Source organism: Astatotilapia calliptera, chromosome 4 (assembly GCF_964374335.1).
Source record: "Astatotilapia calliptera chromosome 4, fAstCal68.1, whole genome shotgun sequence".
Taxonomy (NCBI): Eukaryota; Metazoa; Chordata; class Actinopteri; order Cichliformes; family Cichlidae; genus Astatotilapia; species Astatotilapia calliptera.
This window is the reverse complement of record NC_137425.1, coordinates 15,772,563-15,795,997: the sequence shown is the minus strand read 5'-3', so window position 1 is coordinate 15,795,997 and position 23,435 is coordinate 15,772,563. Positions and strand designations below refer to the sequence as shown.

The 23,435-nt window shown below is 44.7% G+C and overlaps 2 protein-coding genes across 3 annotated transcripts in view; one reads left to right on the top strand and one right to left on the bottom strand.

Moving 5' to 3' along the window:
- The window catches only part of ccp110 (centriolar coiled-coil protein 110), a 664,638-nt gene that overhangs the window by 189,571 nt on the left and 451,632 nt on the right, over positions 1-23,435 (top strand). The gene's annotated exons all lie outside the window — the stretch shown is intronic.
- On the bottom strand, positions 1,680-7,559 carry LOC113020772 (nuclear GTPase SLIP-GC-like). The gene is made up of 6 exons (XM_026164996.2): positions 7,467-7,559; positions 7,301-7,388; positions 3,845-4,058; positions 3,525-3,749; positions 1,947-2,147; positions 1,680-1,850 (listed from the first exon to the last, which is right to left on the bottom strand). The coding sequence occupies exons 2-6, from the start codon at positions 7,354-7,356 to the stop codon at positions 1,680-1,682; spliced, it is 867 nt and encodes a 288-aa protein (XP_026020781.2). The 5' UTR covers positions 7,357-7,388; positions 7,467-7,559.

Sequence of the window (23,435 nt, the reverse complement as noted above, 5' to 3'; positions counted from 1 at the left end):
TGGCTCATAATGCTTATTCTTATATTTCACAGTTCCCTCATGTTCTGGCACAGTCTTGTTCATAGCCTCACTGTTGTTAGTTTCTTCCCAATTTAGGTTCCTGTTTAGTTGTTGACCCTGTTCACTTCTCGTTTAGTTTAGTTCATGTACTCCAGCCTCAAATAAAGGCTCGCCTTTTGTTTAAAGTTAATTTGGTCTGCTTATCTGTGTCCGCACCTGGGTCCTCCAAACACTCTCCACACGGTCAGCCACTGCGAACCATTACAACTTGTGCATGGGATTTTAAGATTTACAATTTATATTTGTATTTAAGTTATGAAATATGATTCATTAAACATGTTTGTGGTTGTTACAGCATAAAATATAACTTTTTCTACTCAGATTTTGTTTTTTTTTGTTTGATTTTAGATCAGTTGTGTTAATAGAGTATGTCAAAATTAAAACATAACTGTAAATTCAGACATGTGAGGCTGTACTGAAAAGAATGACACCAAACAAGGCAAAGTAAATAGTTTTTAATGGTGATATGTAGAGGTCAAATTAAAAGTAGTCAAAAATGGTCAATTATACCCGGGACCCCAGAAGGTTAATGATAGGTTTTGTATTGTTGATTGTCATTTATGCTTAGAAACATTTACTCATATATGCTTAGAAGTGTATAATCATTTGTAGATTGAAAGAATGTTTCATCTTAAAGGAGGTCTGTATTAACTCTGTGTAGAAGGAAGTGCATTCATTCCTCTAGAGTGTATCCTTGGTATAAATCACATACTCCCTAGGAGAGTTTATCTTTTCTTGTTGATTTATGGTATAGCAATCACACGTATATCTGTTTAAGTATAAGAGCCTTTTGTTAGATGGACTCAGACACCTGGCACCAGCTTTAGGGAGTCTTCACAGGGTCACATCTTAACCTCACACAGATCTCTCACACACACCCATATACACACACACACACACCCACATACACACACACACACACACACACACACACACACACACACACACACACACACACACACACACACACACAGGCAAGGTACTCTTTGTGTGAATGTAGACGTCATATGTTAATGAACCTATGCATATTCATGTAACCTCAATAAAAGAACAGTGGTACGGGAGAACGGACGAGAGCAACCGGGTCAGGCGAGGGAACGGCGCCTCTTCGGTCTCTCCCGTGCGCGAGAAACATGAAGAACTTTGCCTACTTCGTGTCTTGCTTTGCGGTGTAATTATATTGTCTTCAACGTTCCAGCGGATAGGTACAAGCTACAAACCTATCAGTTAAAAACTTTCTTTTAAAGTAATGCAATAGTTACTTTTCCTAGTAATTAATTACGTTTAGAAACTCAGTTACTAACTCGATTACTTTTTGAAAAATAACTAGTAACTATAATTAATAACTTTTTCAAAGTAACTTGCCCAACACTGGTGACAAATAAAGGTTGTTTGTTTTGTTTGCTTGTTAAAAATACACCATTATTCGCCATGCCACATGCTGTGAGTTGGGTACTGACTTCACAAAGAATTTTACCAGTACTGTGTTAGTGTTGAGAATATTATGTGTTTTTAGTAAATATCTGAATACAACTATTATTCAATATTTCTCCCACAAGATTGATCAGTATGTGATTTTTAAAATTTTTTAAATTATGCACTTTGACATCTTAATTCACTTACCGATTGTCTGAAGGATCAGACTTGGTGCAGATAAAGTGAATTTGCTCACACTGACCACCATTTCCAATGAGGCCATGTGCACTTTTTAGAATCTCCCAGGCCTCATTCTCTGATGCTGCCAGAGTAATTTCAGCCACAATCCACACAGTAGAACAATCTCCAACAATCTGAAATAAATTATAGCACGTCAATTATAAATAATTAATACAAAAGATGTTAAAACAACACCAGAAAAACAACAAGAAGTTGATGTGAAAAATTACTTGTCTCCACATTTCGTTCCTGCTCTTGTTGCGATCGCCATTTCCAGGAAGGTCCACAAGTGTGACATGATCAAGAAAATCATTGTCTGGCACTTTGACAGTCACACACTTCACAAGTGGCCAGTACCACCTCTTTACTTCTTCTGTCTCATTTGACTCACTTCTTGTATATCTCACAAATTCTTCAGACAACCCTTCAGCCTGCAAAAAACAACAACAACAACAAGATAAATATAAGCCAATTGAATGTATGTGCCCATAACAAAGATTTTAATGATTGCATGAAAAAGAAGATGGGAAATTAAAATAAGACATCCTATCTCAAAAATCTGAAATGAAAACCAGGAAAATAAATCCAAAGTAATTAGATTTTTTTATTTAAAAAAGAAAGAAAGAAAGAAGAAAGAAAGAAAGAAAGAAAGAAAGAAAGAAAGAAAGAAAGAAAGAAAGAAAGAAAGAAAGAAAGAAAGAAAGAAAGAAAGAAAACCTTTTTTATATTTTACTGTGGATCACAGTAAGTGGCCTGGTTCTTATATAGTGATTTCTTGTACTGCATGTAAACATTTGAAGCACTTTATAAAACTTGCCTCATTACCCCAAGCACTTTTTTCTGGGTATGTTATTTCTAGCTAACACTTACAAACATTCATTCTCTGATGGATGCATCAAAGATCAACTGGGGGTTTGTAGATATTTGGCATGCTGACTTGAGGGAGCCAGGGATTAAACCCCCAACCCTCCGATTAGTAGGTGACCTGCTCGACCTTCTGAGCAGGAGTTTTACAAATGTGAAACTCTTCAACACCTCCACAAAGAAAATTGCAAGCTCCATAGTAACAGGATAATCAGACAGCAACAGGATAGTAAACCATAAAATTTTAACCACCACAATTTCACTTGTTTTTTTGTTTCTTGTTTGATGGATGTCAAACATTCTGGAAATGAGGCACATCTACATATTGCCGACATATATCTGCTCAGCAATAAACTGCAGCAACATCTGCTTCACCAGTGCTTTGATTCTGTCTGCACTTTCCATTAGGGTGGCATTACACAGCGTGGACATCTTCCTGCTGCAAAGGTGCAGCATCAGGGAAGCTTAATGCTGCTTGGGTAACTATTGACTGCTCACTATGTGATGTTCATAAGCCACACACTGCTATGTATCTCACCCAAACTGTGGTCTAATACAGTGGTCCCCAACCCCCGGGCCTCGGACTGGTACCGGTCCGTGAGTCGTTTGGTACCGGACCGCGAGAGTTGAGGCTCAGGTGTGAAATGTATGGTTTTCAGCGTTATTTTGTTATCGTTTTTATCGTTAACTCGGTTTTCCTGGGTCTTTTCACGTGTGTTATGAATGAATCTTCTTTTTTTCGGTACCGGTACTAGTTTTATTTTGTTGTATTTATCCGCAACACCTTAAAGGCCGGTCCATGAAAATATTGTCGGGCATAAACCGGTCCGTGGTGCAAAAAAGGTTGGGGACCGCTGGTCTAATATATGCTTTAAACTGCAAGTATTCCTTTGTTCTAGAAGAAGAACCAGATTTTATTTTGGTCTGTATTACTGCAGACTTACTGAGTCACTTTCCAAAATTTTTATCTTGGGCTTCAGAAACTCTGGAATATCTCTGAAATATTTGTTGTCCATGAGGCTGAGAGTTGATTTTTCTTTCCACTCTTCTCCATACAGCGCTGATAACTTTCCATCATGGTCAAGACAATCATCATTACCACCACCATCATCATCATCATCATGATCTTCAAGAGCCTGTTTTAGGGACTGCACCTCATTTTCCCAATCCTAAAAAATAAATAAATTATATCTTAATTTTAGTAAAGCAGTTTTCTAACACATTACTTTACTTCAAGAATCACCATATTCATATTTCATTCTACCTCTTTTGTAATGAACTCGATGTGTGCCTCATACTTTGATCCATTGGTAGCCTCCACCTTTATCATTACTGAGGTACATGCACTGACACTTGCAGAAGGCAACAGGCCCTCCTTATTTATGATGGCATTGATTAAAGAGCTCTTTCCAGCCCCAGTTCTACCAAAGACACCAACCAGGTGTCTCCTTTCTGTCTCCAAATCTTTGATTTGATCCCTGTTGAAAGAGATTAAATATGGATTAACTGACCCATTCTCAGAAACATCAAACTGAAAATGCAGTAAAATCAGAAAGATTTGTTTTTTTTTAAATGTGTTGAAAAAAATCGCCTTACTACTGGAACAAACTACACAGCTCCATGTTGAGCTCTGACCGAGTTTAAATCTTTAGTTTAATGTAAAGGTGGATATGTAAAGCCAGCTCATATACACGTACTATAACGTTTGTGCCTTTATTTTGGTAACTTCCTTTGCAAACGGAAGTGAATGTTGTAACGGTAACTAGCTTGATGTACAAAAGACGCAAGAAAACGGTAAACTACTGGTAACGGAGAAAAAAGAGAAAAACACGGCTAAACTGTATAAAAATGAATGGTTCTAGCTACAGTCGACAGGGAACAAGGTATGCAATCTACATAATTTAATTTGAGCAATCGGAAATGTATAATTTGTATTGTATAGTTTAATAGAAAGCACCATAATCATTAGTTAAACTAATGTAATGAACTGTTAAAATGATGTTATATGTATAGCATGCAATTGTTTTCTTTGTTTGTCTAGCTCTTACGTTGGTTCGTTGTCTCATACACAGCAAGCAGTAATAAAAGTCATTCAACAACCATCAGTTCTGGCCTTCTCAGTTCGACTGGATGCCACAATCTTTATTATACCCAATATCAGCAAAATGTTCCTCCTGTGGAGGTATGTAACAACGACAGGAGAGGTCTCAGTGTCTCACTCCAACAACTTTATTAACTGACAGAACTTCACATATAGTCAGCGCCAAAATCTCCACCCCCACACTTCCTTTCAACTTGTGTGTGAGTGGAGCCACCTGGTGGTCCGCCACACATACCCCCCCTTGAACACACAGTCAGGTCTCCATTCAGTCCAGGACCCTGGGTCTAAGCAAACGACCCGCACGACTGAACCTGGGAGGGAGAGAACAGGCAGAGGAAGGTCCATCCTGTGAACGAGGCTGGTGAAGGCGAGCAGGAAAGGCAGGAGGAGGCTCAAACGTTGGTGGTCCGGGGGTAGTCCTGGGGGGAAAACCAGAGACTGTCAACCCCAGCGCAGGAGGTCGGCCACGGCGAGGGGCCTGGGCCGGCACTACATCACTGTCTGGAAGAACATGTGCTGGTTTAAGTCTGTCAACACACACAGTCTCCCTTCGACCCCCAAAATCCAAAACAAAATGTTTCTGGCCCGGTTCAATAACCCTGAACGGGCCGTCATACAGCGGCTGCAGCGGTGTCCTGTGGGCATCGTGCCTGACAAAAACAAACTTAGCAGTCTCTAAAGTCTTTGGAACAAAGGTGTCAGGCACGCAATGGTGCACCGGACCAGGAACCCGAAGCGAGTGCAAAAGCGGGGTGAGAGAGAGCACCGATGGATCGAAGCAGGGAGGAGGATTTTCAGGCAAGAATTCTCCAGGCATGCGGAGGGGCTGACCAAACACTAGCTCAGCTGGGGAAGCGCCGAGATCCTCCTTAACCGCAGAGCGCAGCCCAAGCAAAACCCACGGGAGGCGGTCAACCCAATTGCCATCCTTTAAGGAGGCGCGAAAGGCAGCCTTCAGCGACCGGTGGAACCGTTCACACATCCCATTAGCCTGCGGGTTGTATGCGGTTGTGCGGTGGACTTTAGCCCCCAGTCCATCAGCCATGGCCGACCAAAGCTCGGAAATGAACTGGGGGCCTCTGTCTGACGTAATGTCCGCGGGTGGGCCGAAACGCGAGACCCAGGTCGACAAAAACGCCTTGGCCACCACTGCTGCGGTAGTGGACGCCAGGGGGACTGCCTCCGGCCACCTGGTGGTCCGGTCAACAACAGTCAAAAGGTGCGTAAAACCTTGTGACTGGGGCAAGGGACCCACCAGATCGACATGCACATGATCGAAACGTTTGCCGGGTATGAAGAACGGCTCCAGGGGCGCCTTGGTGTGTTTATGAACCTTCGCGCGCTGGCAGGGAATGCACGCCGACGCCCATTCCTTAACAGATTTGCGAAGGCCTGGCCAAACAAATTTAGAGCTGACCAGTTTAACAGAGGCCCGGACCCCTGGATGAGAGAGAGCATGTACCGAGTCAAAAACTTGACGACGCCAGGAAGCGGGAACCACAGGGCGAGGGCGGCCGGTGGAAACGTCACAGACGAGGAGGGGACCACCGTCCTGCACGGGTCTGTCCTCCAGTATGAGGCCCGTCTGGGTGGATTTAAGCGCGAGGATGTCAGGGTCACCGCTCTGATCGGCAGCCATGGCGGAGTAGTCTATGCCGAGAAAGACGGGAGAAACCAGCGCACGGGACAAACAGTCAGCCACATGATTGGATTTACCAGCCACGTGCCGAATGTCCGTGGTAAACTCAGAAATGGCTGCCAACTGGCGCTGCTGGCGTGCACTCCATGGATCGGAAACCTTGGACATGGCAAACGTCAAGGGTTTGTGGTCCACGTATGCGGTAAAGTGACGACCCTCGAGAAAAAACCGGAAATGACGAGACGCCAGGTGGAGCGCCAGTAGCTCCCTGTCAAAAACGCTGTAATTGCGTTCGCTGTCACGTAGCGTACGGCTGAAAAAGGCGAGCGGTTGCCAGACACCCGAGATTCGCTGTTCCAGCACCGCACCCACCGCTGTGTCCGACGCATCAGTGGTCAACGCAATCGGCGCTGAGGGGGATGGGTGGGCCAGAAGGGCAGCATTAGCTAACGCTGACTTAGCATCAGAAAACGCTTGGATGCTGTCCGGAAACCAGTCAACGGGGTCATTAGCTTTTTTACCCTTTAACGCCCCATAAAGGGGCTTCAGCAGATGTGCCGCTCTGGGGAGAAAACGGTTGTAAAAATTCACCATCCCCAAAAATTCCTGCAGTGCCTTAACAGTCGTGGGACGCGGAAATTCCGAAACAGCTCGGACTTTGTCAGGCAACGGAACCGCGCCCTCGGCGGAAACACGGTGCCCAAGGAAATCGAGAACGGGCAACCCAAACTGGCATTTGCTCCAACTTACTTTCTACCCCCCCCCCCCCCCTTCCTAACCTTTATTTTTTCTTAAAATGTTACATTTTCTCAGATTAAGAACTTGATATGTTTTTGTTTTCTGTTGTCAATAAAATATTAGAGTAAGAGATTTCATGAATGTTGGTTTTTTTTTTCCATTTTCATTTTACAGACTGTCCCAACTTCCTTGGAAATGGTTGGAAGAGCGTCCAACAAAAATAGGAAATCTTTATTACTCACTTTAGGAAAGCGCTGAGCTTGTCACGGCCATGTAGTCTTTCACTGACACGTCTCATTATGTCTTTGACATCAGACAGTATTTCTGTTTCTGTCAGAGGGAAAGTAAAAAACTAGTAAGTAGGAACCTGGAACCAGTGTAACGCAAATATGGTCCACTGATATGTACCTGACTGTGATCCTGCTGCAGAGTTGTATTGTCGTTTAGGAGATGGTTGCCATTCGACGAACTCACTCTGAAAAAGTTCTGACTTTCTTTTTCCTTTTTGGATTTAAACAAAATGATAAAATTAAAAAATATATATCTATGAATATTGAAACTTCTGATTATGGTGTATTTTAGATGTTGCAAAAATAATACTGTGAAAATAAATAAATAAATTAGATGTATTAAAATGAGAGTGAAATACATTTTTCTCACCTTTTTCACTTATGGATGGCAAATCCTGTGGAAGCATATAAATATTCAACTTTCACATGAAGTTAAATTATTATAAATTGTACATGTATGCATAATTGAATTTATAGAAGAAATCATTGCTCCTGTACAGAAACAATTTGTTCTTTAACAAACTGTCAAAAACATTCACATGCACTTTTTAAAATGCACACACTTATATTTACATATATTCTCAACTAGCACAGTGATTAAAAAAAAAAAGGAAAACTTTTGCATTCTTGCCTCTCAGTAAACATGATCCCATGAGTCAATGTTTCTGCCTAATTCAGCACCAGTGACACAGACCTAGAGATCAGTTGGTGACCATCCCATCCCTGGCAACCACCAGCTGTTAGGGTAAAGTGTGTATTCCAACATCAGGCAACTACATCAGTTGTTTAGTGGTTGGTGGAGGTTGTAAGAACTTTAAGTCGCAGGGTGGTCAGGCTTGTGTGACTGGGGCCTTCACTTTATATAGTTGGGAAAACTTGGGATTTACTTACCTGGATGATTGAGCATGTATCAAGACAGAAACTAATATCAATCTCATTATGCTCCTATTTATCAATATCAAAACAAACTTTGGCATCTATATTTTGGTTTGATCCGCCCACCACCAGGGCCATGCAGAGCTGTTTAAAGGGGCGGGTGCTCAAAGTTAAAAACAGGCACATAGAGCCAGGCTGAACAACAACACACATTCTTTAAGAATCTAATACAGAATCGCATCATACTATATCACTGTTTTACCTGATGGGGTACAATGTTGCTGTTGAGGAGTTTCTGCTGATCCTGCTCCTGATAGTGCAGGAGGAACGGGCTGTGTTGAGCTGCTCCTGGAGACTGTAAAAAGTCCATAGGAGAGATGGTAGCTGATTAAACAAGTGCTATGAGATAATAATAAAAAGATTGGTGAAAGTGCCATGTCAGCAACCATAAGGCAACAAAACTGTGAGAAACAAACTAGACTATGAATCACTCTTTGCCTCTCTTCTTCCGCCCATCTCCTCATCTCATTTATCACTCTCCACTTGCTGTCCATCTGAGGCACAATTTACTATTGCAATAAACTATTATTTAATTATCCACACTTAAAAACTCATCCATCTATTCTATAATAAAACAATAAGAGAAAAATGTTATAGAACCAAAACATTGCAGGTGTGTTTATCATTGTTTTATGCTGGAATACCTCTGCAATGCAACAACTGGTACATGTGTTCTTGTGACCTGTGCTGTTTTTTTTTTATTCCAGCCAGAGAGGGATCCTCTGCGTTTAGCCTCAAAAAGCTCCCTTTGTCACTGTTTCCTTACAGGGCATGTCTGGACAATGTCATATCATGAGTAAAAATGATTTAAAAAATCTATATGCATAAAATATGCACACATACATACAGGTACACAGGCACATACAGTGATATTTTATACCTTCTCCAGAATACTGCATATATCCTACTATGGCCACATGTTTGCATCATGGTCCTGATCAAGAATCCTTATTGTTTATTCCTAGCGCTCTAATAATAAAGTAATTAAAATTAAAAAAAATTAAGTAATAAATATATAATAAAGTATTTATGATGATTCAGTTTGTTTGACTATCTACTCTGTGCAGGCAGAAAGCCTATTAAATGCTTAAACTGTAGAGATACAATAATGTTGCTGCTGTAAAATCAGCATTTTGTCATATTTGAAATATAAATCTAATATATTCCGTTTAATATCTTTTCTTTAAAACAGTGTTTTTCCATAATACTGTAATTATAATGAACCATAATTATGTGGACATGCATATTAGATAGTTTTTAGTGAAATATAAGCCCTCCAGAAAGGCAGGGAAACGCCCTGTAACTTACTTTAATACAAAACACGTTCCCTAAAACGGTGGACAGAGCTACAGACCCGTGACAGCGTTACCCAGTTAGCTGGTGGCTAAAACCAACACTACTTGTGCAGTTATTAAAAGGACAGGTAATGTTTGTCTCGCTGTTACACACACAGCACGCTCATTTGTTTCAATTCGTCAGTTGTCACAAGACAGTTTACCAACGTGTATAAAATAAGCTAATACTGCTGTGTGCTGTAGACTAAAGAATACGCTGTACACCTACTTACTGGCTTTTGTTGCATCAGTCTCCTACAGCTCTGCACCGCTCAGACAGCAAAAAATGCACGTGCTCTTTGCGAGTTCGTTCCCGGTTCGTAACCAGCGCGCTCTGCCATCAAGGGCGATCATTGGTTAATGGTAGTCATGTGACTGATGGAAACCACATCCTGTTACTTAGCAAAACTATGATTAATAGTTAAATATTATTGTTGAGGGGAACAGACAGGACTCCACACGCACACAAAAATAAACAAAAAATAGTAATAAAAATAAAAACTAAATAAAAATTATTCTGGCAAACCGTCAGGCGTCTCAGGAGGGGAAAGCGGTGCTCTACCTGCACTGTGTATAGTGCTGGCGGAGCGCTGTTGACGTCGACTGAGAAAATTGTCAGGCGGTGGAAGGAATACTTCGAGGACCTCCTTAATCCCACTGACACGTCTTCCGAGGAGGAAGCAGAGTCTGGGGATGAGGGGAATGACCCGCCAATTTCCGGGGGCGAGGTCACTGAGGCAGTTAAACAACTCCTTGGTGGCAGAGCCCCTGGTGTTTTTTTTTTTTTTTTTTTTAAATGACATCAGAAACAGCAGTATGCGACATTACGTGATGGCAGAGCTTCAGTTCATCCTTTGTCATTTTTTTTTTTTTTTTTTTTTTTTAATAAATAGGACAGGGGGAATGAATGAGAGAGAGAGGGGGAGAGAAAGAAAGAAAACCCAAGGGGAGAAGAGACGGTGAGAAGGGGGGGGAAGAGAGACAAAAAAAAAAAAAAACTCCTGGGTCACCTGTATGGAGAAAAAACAAACAAACAAACAAACAAACAAACAAACAGAGGAGACAGCAAACAACAAAGAGCAACATAATAATAGAGAAAACAAAGCACCATCACAATAAACTAGCTAGTCATAGATATCAGTATTTACTAAGTAATAAACGATATTGTGCAGCACGCAAGATAGACAGCGCACAGTGTGCTTTGAGGCAGCAGCCAAGAAAGCTTTAGTCCGCGTCTGTGAATACCCATGTGTGCATACCTGTGTGGATCAGCATGCTTGCATTCCAAAGGTTTCTCCATGTAATGATCTGCTAGGGAGTGTGGGGGGGCCACAGCCCCATCCTCCAGGGTGTGAAGCGGGTATGGAGGAGATCAAAACTCCAGACATCCAGAGGCCCCCAGAACACAAGAGACCATGGAAGACCAACAGAGGGGCAGCCGCGCCACTGTTCCAGTAAGAGCTGAGGAGAGTCCCAGATGAGGGCTCACTCAGCAGCCGCGGAGCAGAAGCCAGGGGGGGTTGCAGTGACGCGCCCGTGAGCTCCGCCGGCCCCCAGCTGCGCCTGAGTGACCGAGCCCTAGGCCGAGAGGCCGGGGGCACCCCACCTCCAAAGGGGCCCGAGCGAGCCCCAGGCCCCAGGCCCCGACAAGCGGCCGCCAAGGAGTGAGCCGGTGTGTACCCGGACGCCCACCCCCAGACACAAAGAACCACCAACACACCGACACCTGAGGGAGTCCGCCACCGGCAGGGGAAGTGGTGGTGGGTGGAGATAGGCCTCCAAACCTTGGAGGGCCTGAGGTGTCCCCAGAGAGGTGGCGTCTGATACCCAACCTGACATATAGACACAGACATACAGGCACACACAGACACAAACATCCATTCCCACCCTCATGCTCTCATATGCACTCACTCCACACTCAACCAACGTGGAGACAGACATAAAGAGACGCTGTACACACAATCACACTCCCCAAGCGTACTCTACAAACCGGGTCTAGGTACCCTTGCCCCTGGAGGGGGGAATTGCACCCAGACCCAGGTGGTGTTACCCTTTTCCCTGCGGTGGGGAGAGGCAGACCACCCCGACTCCGCAGCAGCAGGGAGGCCCCACACCCCAGACCGCAGTCGGACGGCCAACTCCTCCTACTAGCCCCCCCGCTCCAGCAGGCCGCAGAGAATGGGGGTGGGAGAAGACTCCAAACCTCCCTCCACCCGCTCATTGTAGTGTTGATGCATATGTGTTCTAAGGTGCAATTAAAACCCAGGAGGGCATGGAGCTACCTGCCAAGGAGCAGCAGGTAAGCGCATGGTCCCTCCTGCTAGCCCTCAATGACTAAGTGTATTTAAAATTGAGAGGTGGGCAACGACGTCAGGGGTGAGGTATACACCCTGATGGTGATTTGGAGCCCCTGGTGTTGATGAGGTCCGCCCCGAGTTCCTGAAGGCTCTGGACGTTGTAGGGCTGTCCTGGTTGACACGCCTTTGCAATGTTGCGTGGAGATCAGGGGCAGTACCTGTGGACTGGCAGACCGGGGTGGTGGTCCCTATCTTTAAGAAGGGGGACCGGAGGGTGTGTTCCAACTACAGGGGGATCACACTCCTCAGCCTCCCTGGGAAAGTCTATGCCAGGGTGCTGGAAAGGAGAGTTCGTCCGCTAGTCGAACCTCGGATACAGGAGGAACAATGCGGTTTTCGTCCTGGTCGTGGAACACTGGACCAGCTCTTTATCCTCTCGAGGATACTTGAGGGTGCATGGGAGTTTGCCCAACCAGTCTACATGTGTTTTGTGGACTTGGAGAAGGCATTCGACTGTGTCCCTCGGGGTGTCCTGTGGGAGGTGCTGCGGGAGTATGGGGTGTCTGGCCCATTGCTACAGGCCATTCGATCCCTATACAACCGTTGCAAGAGCTTGGTTCGCATTGCCGGCAATAAGTCGGACTCGTTCCCGGTGGGTGATGGGCTCCGCCAGGGCTGCCCTTTGTCTCCGGTTCTGTTCATAATTTTTATGGACAGGATTTCTAGGTGCAGCCAAGGGGCGGAGGGCTTTCGCTTTGGTGGCCTCAGAATCTCATCTCTGATTTTTGCGGATGATGTGGTTCTGTTGGCTTCATCGGGTGAGGGCCTCCAGCTCGCACTGGAGCGGTTCGCAGCCGAGTGTGAAGCAGCGGGAATGAGGATCAGCACCTCCAAATCAGGCCATGGTTCTCAGCCGGAAAAGGGTGGAGTGCCCACTCCGGGTCGGGGATGAGTTCCTGCCCCAAGTGGAGGAGTTCAAGTATCTCGGGGTCTTGTTCGCGAGTGATGGGAGAAGGGAGCCGGAGATCGACAGACGGATTGGGGCTGCAGCTGCAGTAATGCGGACGCTGCACCGGTCCGTCGTGGTGAAGAGGGAGCTGAGTGTAAAAGCGAAGCTCTCAATTTACCGGTCGATCTACGTCCCTACCCTCACCTATGGCCACGAGCTGTGGGTAGTGACCGAAAGAACGAGATCGCGGATACAAGCGGCAGAAATGAGCTTCCTCCGAAGGGTGGCTGGCCTCTCCCTTAGAGATAGGGTGAGAAGTTCGGCCATCCGGGAGGGGCTCAGAGTAGAGCCGCTGCTGCTCCACATCGAAAGGAGTCAGCTGAGGTGGTTCGGGCATCTGACAAGGATGCCCCCTGGGCGCCTGCTGGGTGAGGTGTTCGAGGCATGTCCCACCGGGAGGAGGCCCCGGGGCAGACCCAGGACACGCTGGAGAGATTATATCTCTCGGCTGGCCTGGGAACGCCTTGGTATTCCCCCGGATAAGCTGGAGGAGGTGGCTGGGGAGAGGGAGGTCTGGGCCTCTTTGCTTAGGCTGCTGCCCCCGCGACCCGGCCTCGGATAAAGCGGATGAAAATGGATGGATGGATGGATGGTACACTTCAACTGTGAGAGACAGAATGTGGAAAAAAAAAAAAATCCATGAATTCACATGGTAGGATTTGTAAAGAATTTATCCGTAAATCAGGGTGGCAAATAAGTATTTGGTCACCTCAAACATGGAAAATCTCTGGCTCTCACAGACCTGTAACGTCTTCTGTAAGACGCTTTTCTGTCCCCCCACTCGTTACCTGTATGAATGGCACCTGTTTGAACTCATCAGCTGTATAAAAGACACCTGTCCACAGCCTCAAACAGTCAGACTCCAAACTCTGCCATGGCCATCTACAATAGGCAAGCAGCTTGGTGTGAAAAAAAATCAACTGTGGGAGCAATCATCAGAAAATGGAAGAAATACAAGACCACTGATAATCTCCCACGATCTGGGGCTCCACGCAAGATCTCATCCCGTGGGGTCAAAATGATCATGAGAACGGTGAGCAAAGATCCCAGAACCACACGGGGGGACCTGGTGAATGACCTGCAGAGAGCTGGGACCAAAGTAACAAAGGTCACCATCAGTAACACACTAAAACGGCAGGGAATCAAATCCCGCAGTGCCAGACGTGTTCCGCTGCTGAAGCCAGTGCATGTCCAGGCCCGTCTGAAGTTTGCCAGAGAGCACATGGATGATACAGCAGAGGATTGGGAGAATGTCATGTGGTCAGATGAAACCAAAGTAGAACTTTTTGGTATAAACTCAACTCGTCGTGTTTGGAGGACGAAGAATACTGAGTTGCATCCCAAGAACACCACACCTACTGTGAAGCATGGGGGTGGGAACATCATGCTATGGGGCTGTTTTTCTGCCAAGGGGACAGGACGACTGATCCGTGTTAAGGACAGAATGAATGGGGCCATGTATCGTGAGATTTTGAGCCAAAACCTCCTTCCATGAGTGAGAACTTTGAAGATGAAACGCGGCTGGGTCTTCCAACATGACAATGATCCAAAACACACCGCCCGGGCAACAAAGGAGTGGCTCCGTAAGAAGCATTTGAAAGTCCTGGAGTGGCCTAGCCAGTCTCCAGACCTCAACCCCATAGAAAATCTGTGGTGGGAGTTGAAAGTCCGTGTGGCTCGGCGACAGCCCCAAAACATCACTGCTCTTGAGAAGATCTGCATGGAGGAATGGGCCAAAATACCAGCTACTGTGTGTGCAAACCTGGTAAAGACCTATAGTAAACGTTGGACCTCTGTTATTGCCAACAAAGGTTATGTTACAAAGTATTGAGTTGTATTTTTGTTATTGACCAAATACTTATTTGCCACCCTGATTTACGAATAAATTCTTTACAAATCCTACCATGTGAATTCATGGATTTTTTTTTCACATTCTGTCTCTCACAGTTGACGTGTACCTCTGGTGCAAATTACTGACCTCTGTCATCATTTTAGGTGGGGGAACTTGCACAATCGGTGGCTGACTAAATACTTTTTTGCCCCACTGTATGTATCTTATTTACACCCTGAGCTGTTTCCTGTTGTTTTCGTTATAAGGCCCATGATCATGAGTTTCACATCCTGTACCAAATTTACCATATGCAGTTACAAGCAGAAAACTTCTTTTAATACCCTATGATTTGCACATTTATTAACTTCTGGATTACTATGTATGTATTATATTACTATGTACTATATCTATCTATCTAAAACACCCAGCACGCCCCTGCGGGCGGTTTATCCTTCAAGCTCAGGTCCTCTACCAGACGCCTGGGAGCTTGAGGGTCCTGCGCAGTATCTTAGCTGTTCCCAGGACTGTGCTCTTCTGGACAGAGATCTCCAATGTTGTTCCCGGGATCTGCTGGAGCCACTCGCCTAGCTTGGGAGTCACCGCACCTAGTGCTCCGATTACCACGGGGACCACCGTTACCTTCACCCTCCACATCCTCTCGAGCTCTTCTCTGAGCCCTTGGTATTTCTCCAGCTTCTCGTGTTCCTTCTTCCTGATGTTGCTGTCATTCAGAACCGCTACATCAATCACTACGGCCGTCTTCTTCTGTTTGTCTACCACCACTATGTCCGGTTGGTTAGCCACCACCATTTTGTCCGTCTGTATCTGGAAGTCCCACAGGATCTTAGCTCGGTCATTCTCCACCACCCTTGGGGGCATCTCCCATTTTGACCTCGGGACTTCCAGGTTATACTCGGCACAGATGTTCCTGTACACTATGCCGCCCACTTGGTTATGGCGTTCCATGTATGCCTTGCCTGCTAGCATCTTGCACCCTGCTGTTATGTGCTGGATTGTCTCTGGGGCATCTTTACACAGCCTGCACCTGGGGTCTTGCCTGGTGTAATAGACCCCAGCCTCTATGGATCTTGTACTCAGAGCTTGTTCTTGTGCTGCCATGATTAGTGCCTCTGTGCTGTCTTTCAGTCCAGCTACTGGTAGGATTTCTGGATATCAGCCACCTCCTCTATCTGCCGGTGGTACATACCGTGCAGGGCCCTGTCCTTCCATGATGGTTCCTCGTCTCCCTCCTCTTCCTTGGGTTTCTGCTGCCTGAGGTATTCACTGAGCACTCGGTCAGTTGGGGCCATCTTCCCAATGTATTCTTGGATGTTCGTTGTCTCATCCTGGACTGTGGTGCTGACACTCACCAGTCCCCGGCCCCCTTCCTTCCGCTAAGCGTACAGCCTCAGGGTGCTGGACTTGGGGTGAAACCCTCCATGCATGGTAAGGAGCTTTCTTGTCTTTATGTCAGTGGCTTCTATCTCCTCCTTTGGCCAGCCTATTACCCCACCAGGGTACCTGATCACGGGCAGGGCGTAGGTGTTGATGGCCCGGATCTTGTTCTTACCGTTCAGCTGACTCCTCAGGACTTGCCTGACCCTCTGCAGGTACTTGGTGGTTGCAGCCTTTCTAGCGGCCTCTTCATCGTTCCCATTTGCCTGCGGGATCCCCAGGTGCTTGTAACTGTCCTCTATGTCTGCAATGTTGCCTTCTGGTAGTTCAATTGATGTCTCGTCTCGTTCACTCTTGGCATACAGCTTGATGTCATCCATGTACAGGAGGTGGCTGACAACTGCTCCGTTCCGTAGTCGGTATCCGTAGCCAGTCTTGTTAATGATCTCACTGAGGGGGTTCAGGCCTATGCAGAACAGCAGTGGGGACAGAGCATCTCCTTGGTAGATCCCGCACTTGATGGTGACTTGTGCTATGGGCTTGGAGTTGGCCTCTAGTGTTGTACGCCACATCCCCATTAAGTTCCTGATGAAGGCTCTTAGGGTCCTGTTGATCTTGTACGATTCTAAGCATTCCAGTATCCAGCTGTGGGGCATTGAGTCATAGGCCTTCTTGTAATCAATCCAGGCAGTGCACAGGTTGGTCAGTCTGGTCTTGCAGTCTCGGCTGACTGTTCTGTCTACCAGTAGCTGGTGTTTTGCGCCTCTGGTATTCTTGCCAATCCCTTTCTGTGCCCCATTCATGTATTGACCCATGTGCCTGTTCATCTTAGCCGATATGATGCCTGACAGGAGCTTCCATGTAGTACTGAGGCAGGTTATTGGTCGGTAGTTGGATGGGACCGGTCCCTTCTTGGGGTCCTTGGGGATCAGGACCGTTCGACCTTCGGTTAGCCATTCCGGGTGTCTCTCGTTCACTAGCAGCTGGTTCATTTGTGCTGCCAGACGCTCGTGGAGTGCAGTCAGCTTCTTTAGCCAGTAGGCGTGAACCATGTCGGGCCCTGGTGCTGTCCAACTCTTCATACTGGAGACCCTTTCTTGGATATCTGCCACTGTGATGGTTACTGGACCCTGTTCAGGGAGGTCGCTATGGTCTGCCCTCAAATCCACTAGCCACTGAGCATTGCCGTTATGGGTTGCGTCCTTCTCCCATATGCTCTTCCAGTATTGCTCCGTCTCCAGCCTTGGTGGTGCTGTTCTCTTATTATTGTTCCCTTGCCACAGAGTACACCTTTGCTGGTTCTGTGGAGAACAGCTGGTTTATTCTCCCTTCTATCTCTCTGGTGTACCTCCTCAAGCGGCTGGCCAAGGCTGTAAGTCTTTGCTTGGCAGTTTCCAAGGCCTCAGGTATGGACAGTTTGCTGTATTTCTTATGCACCTTCTTTGCCGCACCTTTCTGCAACTCCGTTAGTTGGCTAACCTCCCTCCGTGCTACTTTGATCTTGCCCTCTAGCCTCCTTCTCCATGGAGGGTACTGCCCCTTGTGGCTGTTCAACTTGTAGCCAAGCATCTCATCTGATCACTGCTGCCGTATTGTAGATCAGCTTGTTAGTGTCGGTAATCGTGGTTGTAGGTATCGTCCGTAGTGCTGCATTAACATCATCTAGCAGACCTTCTGAGGGTACTTCACGTAATCTTGGTAACCGGCTACGGGGGATCCAGGTTTCAAGCTTGGCCATGATCCTATTTTTCAGGTCAGTTCCTCTCGCACTCAACGATCCTTCTCCTATCGCACTTGCCCTATCGGGCTATGTACCCAATCTCGGGTAGGGGTGATGATATCTCCCCCCTGACCTGGCGTCCTGACTCCTCTTTGCCGTAGCATTTATGTTGTACCTCGTCAATCTCTAGCTGTGATAGCAGTTCCTTCTTTAGTTAGTTAGTTGTGCAATGGATCACGGTTGATCCAAAATCCGAACCGATCCCATTCCACGGTTCGGTACGCAAGTGAGCCGAAGATTCGAAAAACAAAAAAAAAGTATGTGTATGGTACGCATGGTCAGTCTGTCAAGAGGTAGTGGTCTGCGCTAGCGTTCCAAGTAGCGGAGTAGAGGAGTTTGCGGCATTTAAGCAGCCATTTGCTGCCCAGTCCGACCGGGCTAAAGGCTAATGGGGTGTTTAGCTGCAGACGGGAGGCCATATTCCGTTGTGCAAAACAAAGGGTTTAAACTGTGGCGAATGTGCTTGAGCCATGCTATGATATCTCGTTGCGCGTCCACTTCCATGTGACAAGATCGTTCCAAGCATGTATGAGCAGGAAAACTTTAAATTTATGGCTGAACTGTCCCAGGCATCTTCTGTTGCTCTAACTACAAATGGGTGAACCTCCACGGCAACGGAAAGCCACGTGACCGTGACCACTCGTTGTATCACAGCAGAGTGGTACATACAAAGCCCTGCACTGCCCTATAGATTACATTAGCTTAGATTAAACTTTATTTATCCCTCGGGTGGGTTCCTCCAGGAAATTCAGTTTCCAGTTGCACAGCACTGACAGAATGTGAGCAGAAATATACCATATATACACACACATATAAATACAGAAAATACAAAAGGGATAAATAGAATAAATAGGAATAAGAATATACAAGGGAACGGCACATTTCAAGTATTGTGAGTCTATTACACCGTTGGTTATTAACAAAAACTATTGCACAGTGAAAAGGCACTACAGCTTACTTGTTCCCCCCTCCGTTGTCCCCGTTTCCCCTCCCTCTCCCCTCCAGCGAGGAGTTAAACAGTTTGATGGCGTGTGGGACAAAGGACTTTTTAAGTCTGTTGGTTCTTGTCTTTGGGAGAAGCAACCTGTCACTGAACAGACTCCTCTGGTTGTTTATGGCCATGTGCAGAGGCTGTCCAGCATGGTCCATAATGTCCATATTGCACCTTAATTTGTTTTTATATAAGTGCGTGGAATTAGTCTTCAGCTGAATGTTTTTTAATAGGCAAAAAATACTTAAATAAGTAAATGGTGAGTCGAAGTTTTGTCTTTTTTTTTCTATTTTTACTGATCCAATCCGTGACTGAAAACCGTGATCCAATCCGAACCGTGAGATTTTTGATCCGTTGCACCACTACTCGACACCACCGAACAGAGGCAGCAATATAACATAGCTAACATTAACAGTGCAGTGAATCCTGCTTGTGTCGTCATATTCAGGACTGCAAACCGAGCAGCATCACTGACTTTCAGCTTGTTGTGTTTGTGGATATATGACTGACTTTAATTATCCACAAAATCATCACATTCTCTGTAAAATTAAGGTCGACTATTGTATTATTAGATTTTAAAGGCTTTAAAAGCAAGTAAAAGCTGAACGTACAAACATCGCTAATGGCAAATAACTTTGCCGACATGTGGCCAACAGTAATGTTTTCATGTTCCTCATTATTAAACATTTGCACATAAATAAGTGACATAATATTCAGTACTTACTTTTCACAGTTTACTCTTCGGCCGCTCCGCTTCTGCCGTCTGCGGCAGAATTATCCACACCGACTGCCGCGCTATGAATTGTGGGATATATGGGACCACGAAGTCTACACTGCCACAGCCTTAAAATTCAGGGAAATGAAGGACGCATTTGAGGGCAGCATTTCGAGCAGCTTTTGAATTGGGACAGCCTTCGGCGCACCACTGTGACATAATTGGCCTTGAAATGCAGCCTTTAAGGCTGCAGACCCTGAATTGGGATACAGCCATTGTCACGGCTGCCGAGGCGAGCTGTGTGGTGTTGGAGGGAGAAAGGACCCAAAACGCAGGTAGTAGATGATAATGCCTGTGATGTTTATTTACACAGTGGCGTAGTGGCAAAACAGGCAAAGAGGGATAACAAAACTAAAGAAACCTAAACTGGGAAAACTAAATAACCAACCTGAGATGATACCAAACAGGGTGAGCGGCAGAGCGCCGCAGACAAGGCACAGGACACCATGGAACACAGACGAACCAGCAACAAGCAGAAGAACACACAGGGCTTAATTACACACAGCAGTAATCAGGGGATGAGAGACAGGAGGGCAACACACCTGGGAGAAATCAGAGCCGACGGGACAGGGGAAACGTAAACAGAACACACTCACATGAGACGAGGACCTTCAGAATAAAACAGGAAACTCAGACACAGAGAACCAGACAAGGCACTGAACTAAACAGACAGATTCACAAACAGACAGTGTGACACCATAGACAGACAGAACACAGAAGTGGGACCAGGTGAGGCACAGAACAAAAACCTAACAAATGGCAAATCATAACAGAATACATACTCAGAATAAACAAAAGCATAAAGAAACACAAAACACTGAGTCAGTAGACTCAGGACCATGACAGATATGCCATGCCATCGCATAAACAGTGGCATCATTGCCAGACGTGCCCCACACCTGGTTGACATACACTGTGCCATGACACTGGTCAGTCAGAAGTGCCAGCTTGATGCCAGATTTGGGCCAGACCTGTTTTCTATGGGCCTGGGCCACATATCCACACCACAATCTAGCCCAGGGGTGGGCATTGGGCAATCTCAGTCCACGAGGGCCGGTGTCTCTGCAGGTTTTAGATCTCACCTTGGGTCAACACACCTGAATCACATGATTAGTTCATGCATGTATGTGTGTTGCGTAAAATTTTCACTATGTAATAAATGTCCCCTACAACCACTAAGAGGTTGCATGTACACATAAACACTGCAGTACCAGACTGTGGTCAGACAGTGACTCAGTTTTCTTTTGGATAACCAGGTTTCATATTTGCATAAGGAAATATGCAAATGTTGTGACATGCAAATATAAAGTACAAATGATTTGGGAACATGATGTCCTCCATCCCCTCTTTCCAACCACATTTATGCAAATGTTCTCTGCCACCACTGCACACACCCCAAATATTTTCACTGTGATCCTCTTTTCTTTGATTTTTTGCTCCCTGTTAGAATTTCTGGATGCAGTTAAAATGATATTGTATGATGAAATTGTGCAAAAAGAAACTGACTTATCATAGTGTCTGAAGGAAAGATTTAAAAAACATTTGACATAACAAGTGTTATGTCATCTTTGGACATGCTTTTCACATCAAGTTAACTGGAGTTTAGTTTGTTAATGATGATGTGGTTATCATATGCATCAGATTTTTAATCTGACGTGAATTTACCTTGCCTATTGCCCTATGGTAGCTGGGATAGGCTTCACCCTTCATGACCTTGATACGGATAAGCAGAAAAGGATGGTGAACTTATGACATGCTGAGGAGGTAATTTAACCATTTAAATCAACTGTGATGGATCAAGGACACATTTAAAACCTGCAGGACACCGGACCTTGAGGACTGGAGTTCGACACCTGTGTACTAAAGCAACAGCTATTGCATGACTCTGTAAAATGAAACTTTCCTGTTTTATGTTAACCTAAGTCAGTCACCAAACTTCCAGTCTGTGAAATACTGTGGGGTTTTTTTTTTTTTTTACTTCTGTATACAAAAAAAATAAATTCTTGAACACTTCCACCACAATTGTCACTTTTTGTTCCTTATTTGGTGGGTGCCAAACAATTTGAATGGAAATTCCCAGGCAGCACACTAACATTTTGCCAACATATATTGGCTCAGCAAGACACTGGGCCAACATCTACTTCACCAGTGCTTTGTCTCTGTCTGTGCTTTCCAAGTAGGGAGGCATTAAGATAGCGTGGACATGATCTTCCTACTGAAAAGATACAGTGTCGGCATAGCTTACTGCTGCTTTGGTGACTATCTACTGCTCTCTATGTGATGTTTATAAGTCACACACTGATCTTCCTTGTATCTCACCCAAACCGAGGTCAAATGTTCTATGTTCTAGCAGATGAAGAAGTGAAGGATTATCTATAAAATCACTTCAAAAATACTTTTCTAAACGAGTTCCTCATTGATGTATGAGTTGAATGCGTGTTCGCTTTTGTTTAAAATAACTCTGTAACTTTTAAATTTTAGCACATTTCCATTTGGTTACACATTTTGTGCAGTAAGTATAAAAAAATGCAAGTGCTAACAGATCATATAAGTATCAATATTTGTAGCCATCACTGATGCATAGAAAAAATTTATCTTTAAATGTCTCTATCCATTCACTGAGTTTCCATTCAGTCAGTGTGTTTTGCTATCCATGATCAAGAATAGAAACTGAAAGATAAATTGTAATTTCTAAAAAGCCATAACTACTCTATATATTAGACATTTCAGCTCTTTAAATTGAAGGGGAACAGCAGTTACATAGACACACAGATCATAAATTAAGATTTTACAGTGTGCTCAGCTCTTTTTAAAGGTAATACAGCAACTGGTCAGTTATGGAGGGTGATGTTAGCAGGCAAAAAGAGAAGTCCAAAAATGAGCAGATTATGAAGAAAACTAGATTCAGATTAAAGAAAAAAAAAAAGCTAGACATGTATGGCTCTGATGGTGCAAAAGACTGTCTGACAGAAATTCATTCTCATGTCCTTTTTCATTAACAACACACATGATTGACAAAACAGAAAAACAAGCTCTGACTTCCAAAGCTATGTTTAGATGAATAGGCATAGTCAAAACATGCTTGTGTTATACTCTGTGATGAATAAACATGTAATAATATATGTTACAAAATAACCTTTTTCCAAATGACAGAAAAAAGTGTCATGTTCTTAATGGAATGACAACAAGACTGAGTGACTTTCAGTTTCTCATGAAAAGAAAATGAAACTGAACTAAAGATTAAATCCTGCCACCTTTCCATTTCCATTTTGTTTTCATACACAAATAATGTAATTTGCATTAACCAAATTCTTTCTTGTATGTATGATTAACCTCTGTTTCAGTCCTCTTCTTTAGACATGACAACGATCACAAGACACAAACGAAGCAGGGAGAGCAGTCCACAACTAAACCACTAAAAGGCCTGGATGTGTTTTACAATCTGTAGGCTTATATTTTTTAAGTGAGGTTGTGGTATATTTTTAAAAAAAAATGTGTTTATGTAGAAGTAACCTTTTCTGGAAGAATAACACAAGAACAAGGCCTCTCACAATTTGCACATTTACTCTTTTATTGAACAGTATACCATATCAAATACATGCACACGTTTAGATTTAGAGCAGATTGAACTAAAGAAAACAAATAACATAAAATGCTGTAAATAGTTGAATGATGTCATTTTGATCCTGGTTTAATACTTCTTCTTAGAAATAATTCTTCTATTTTGCAACATTTCTCT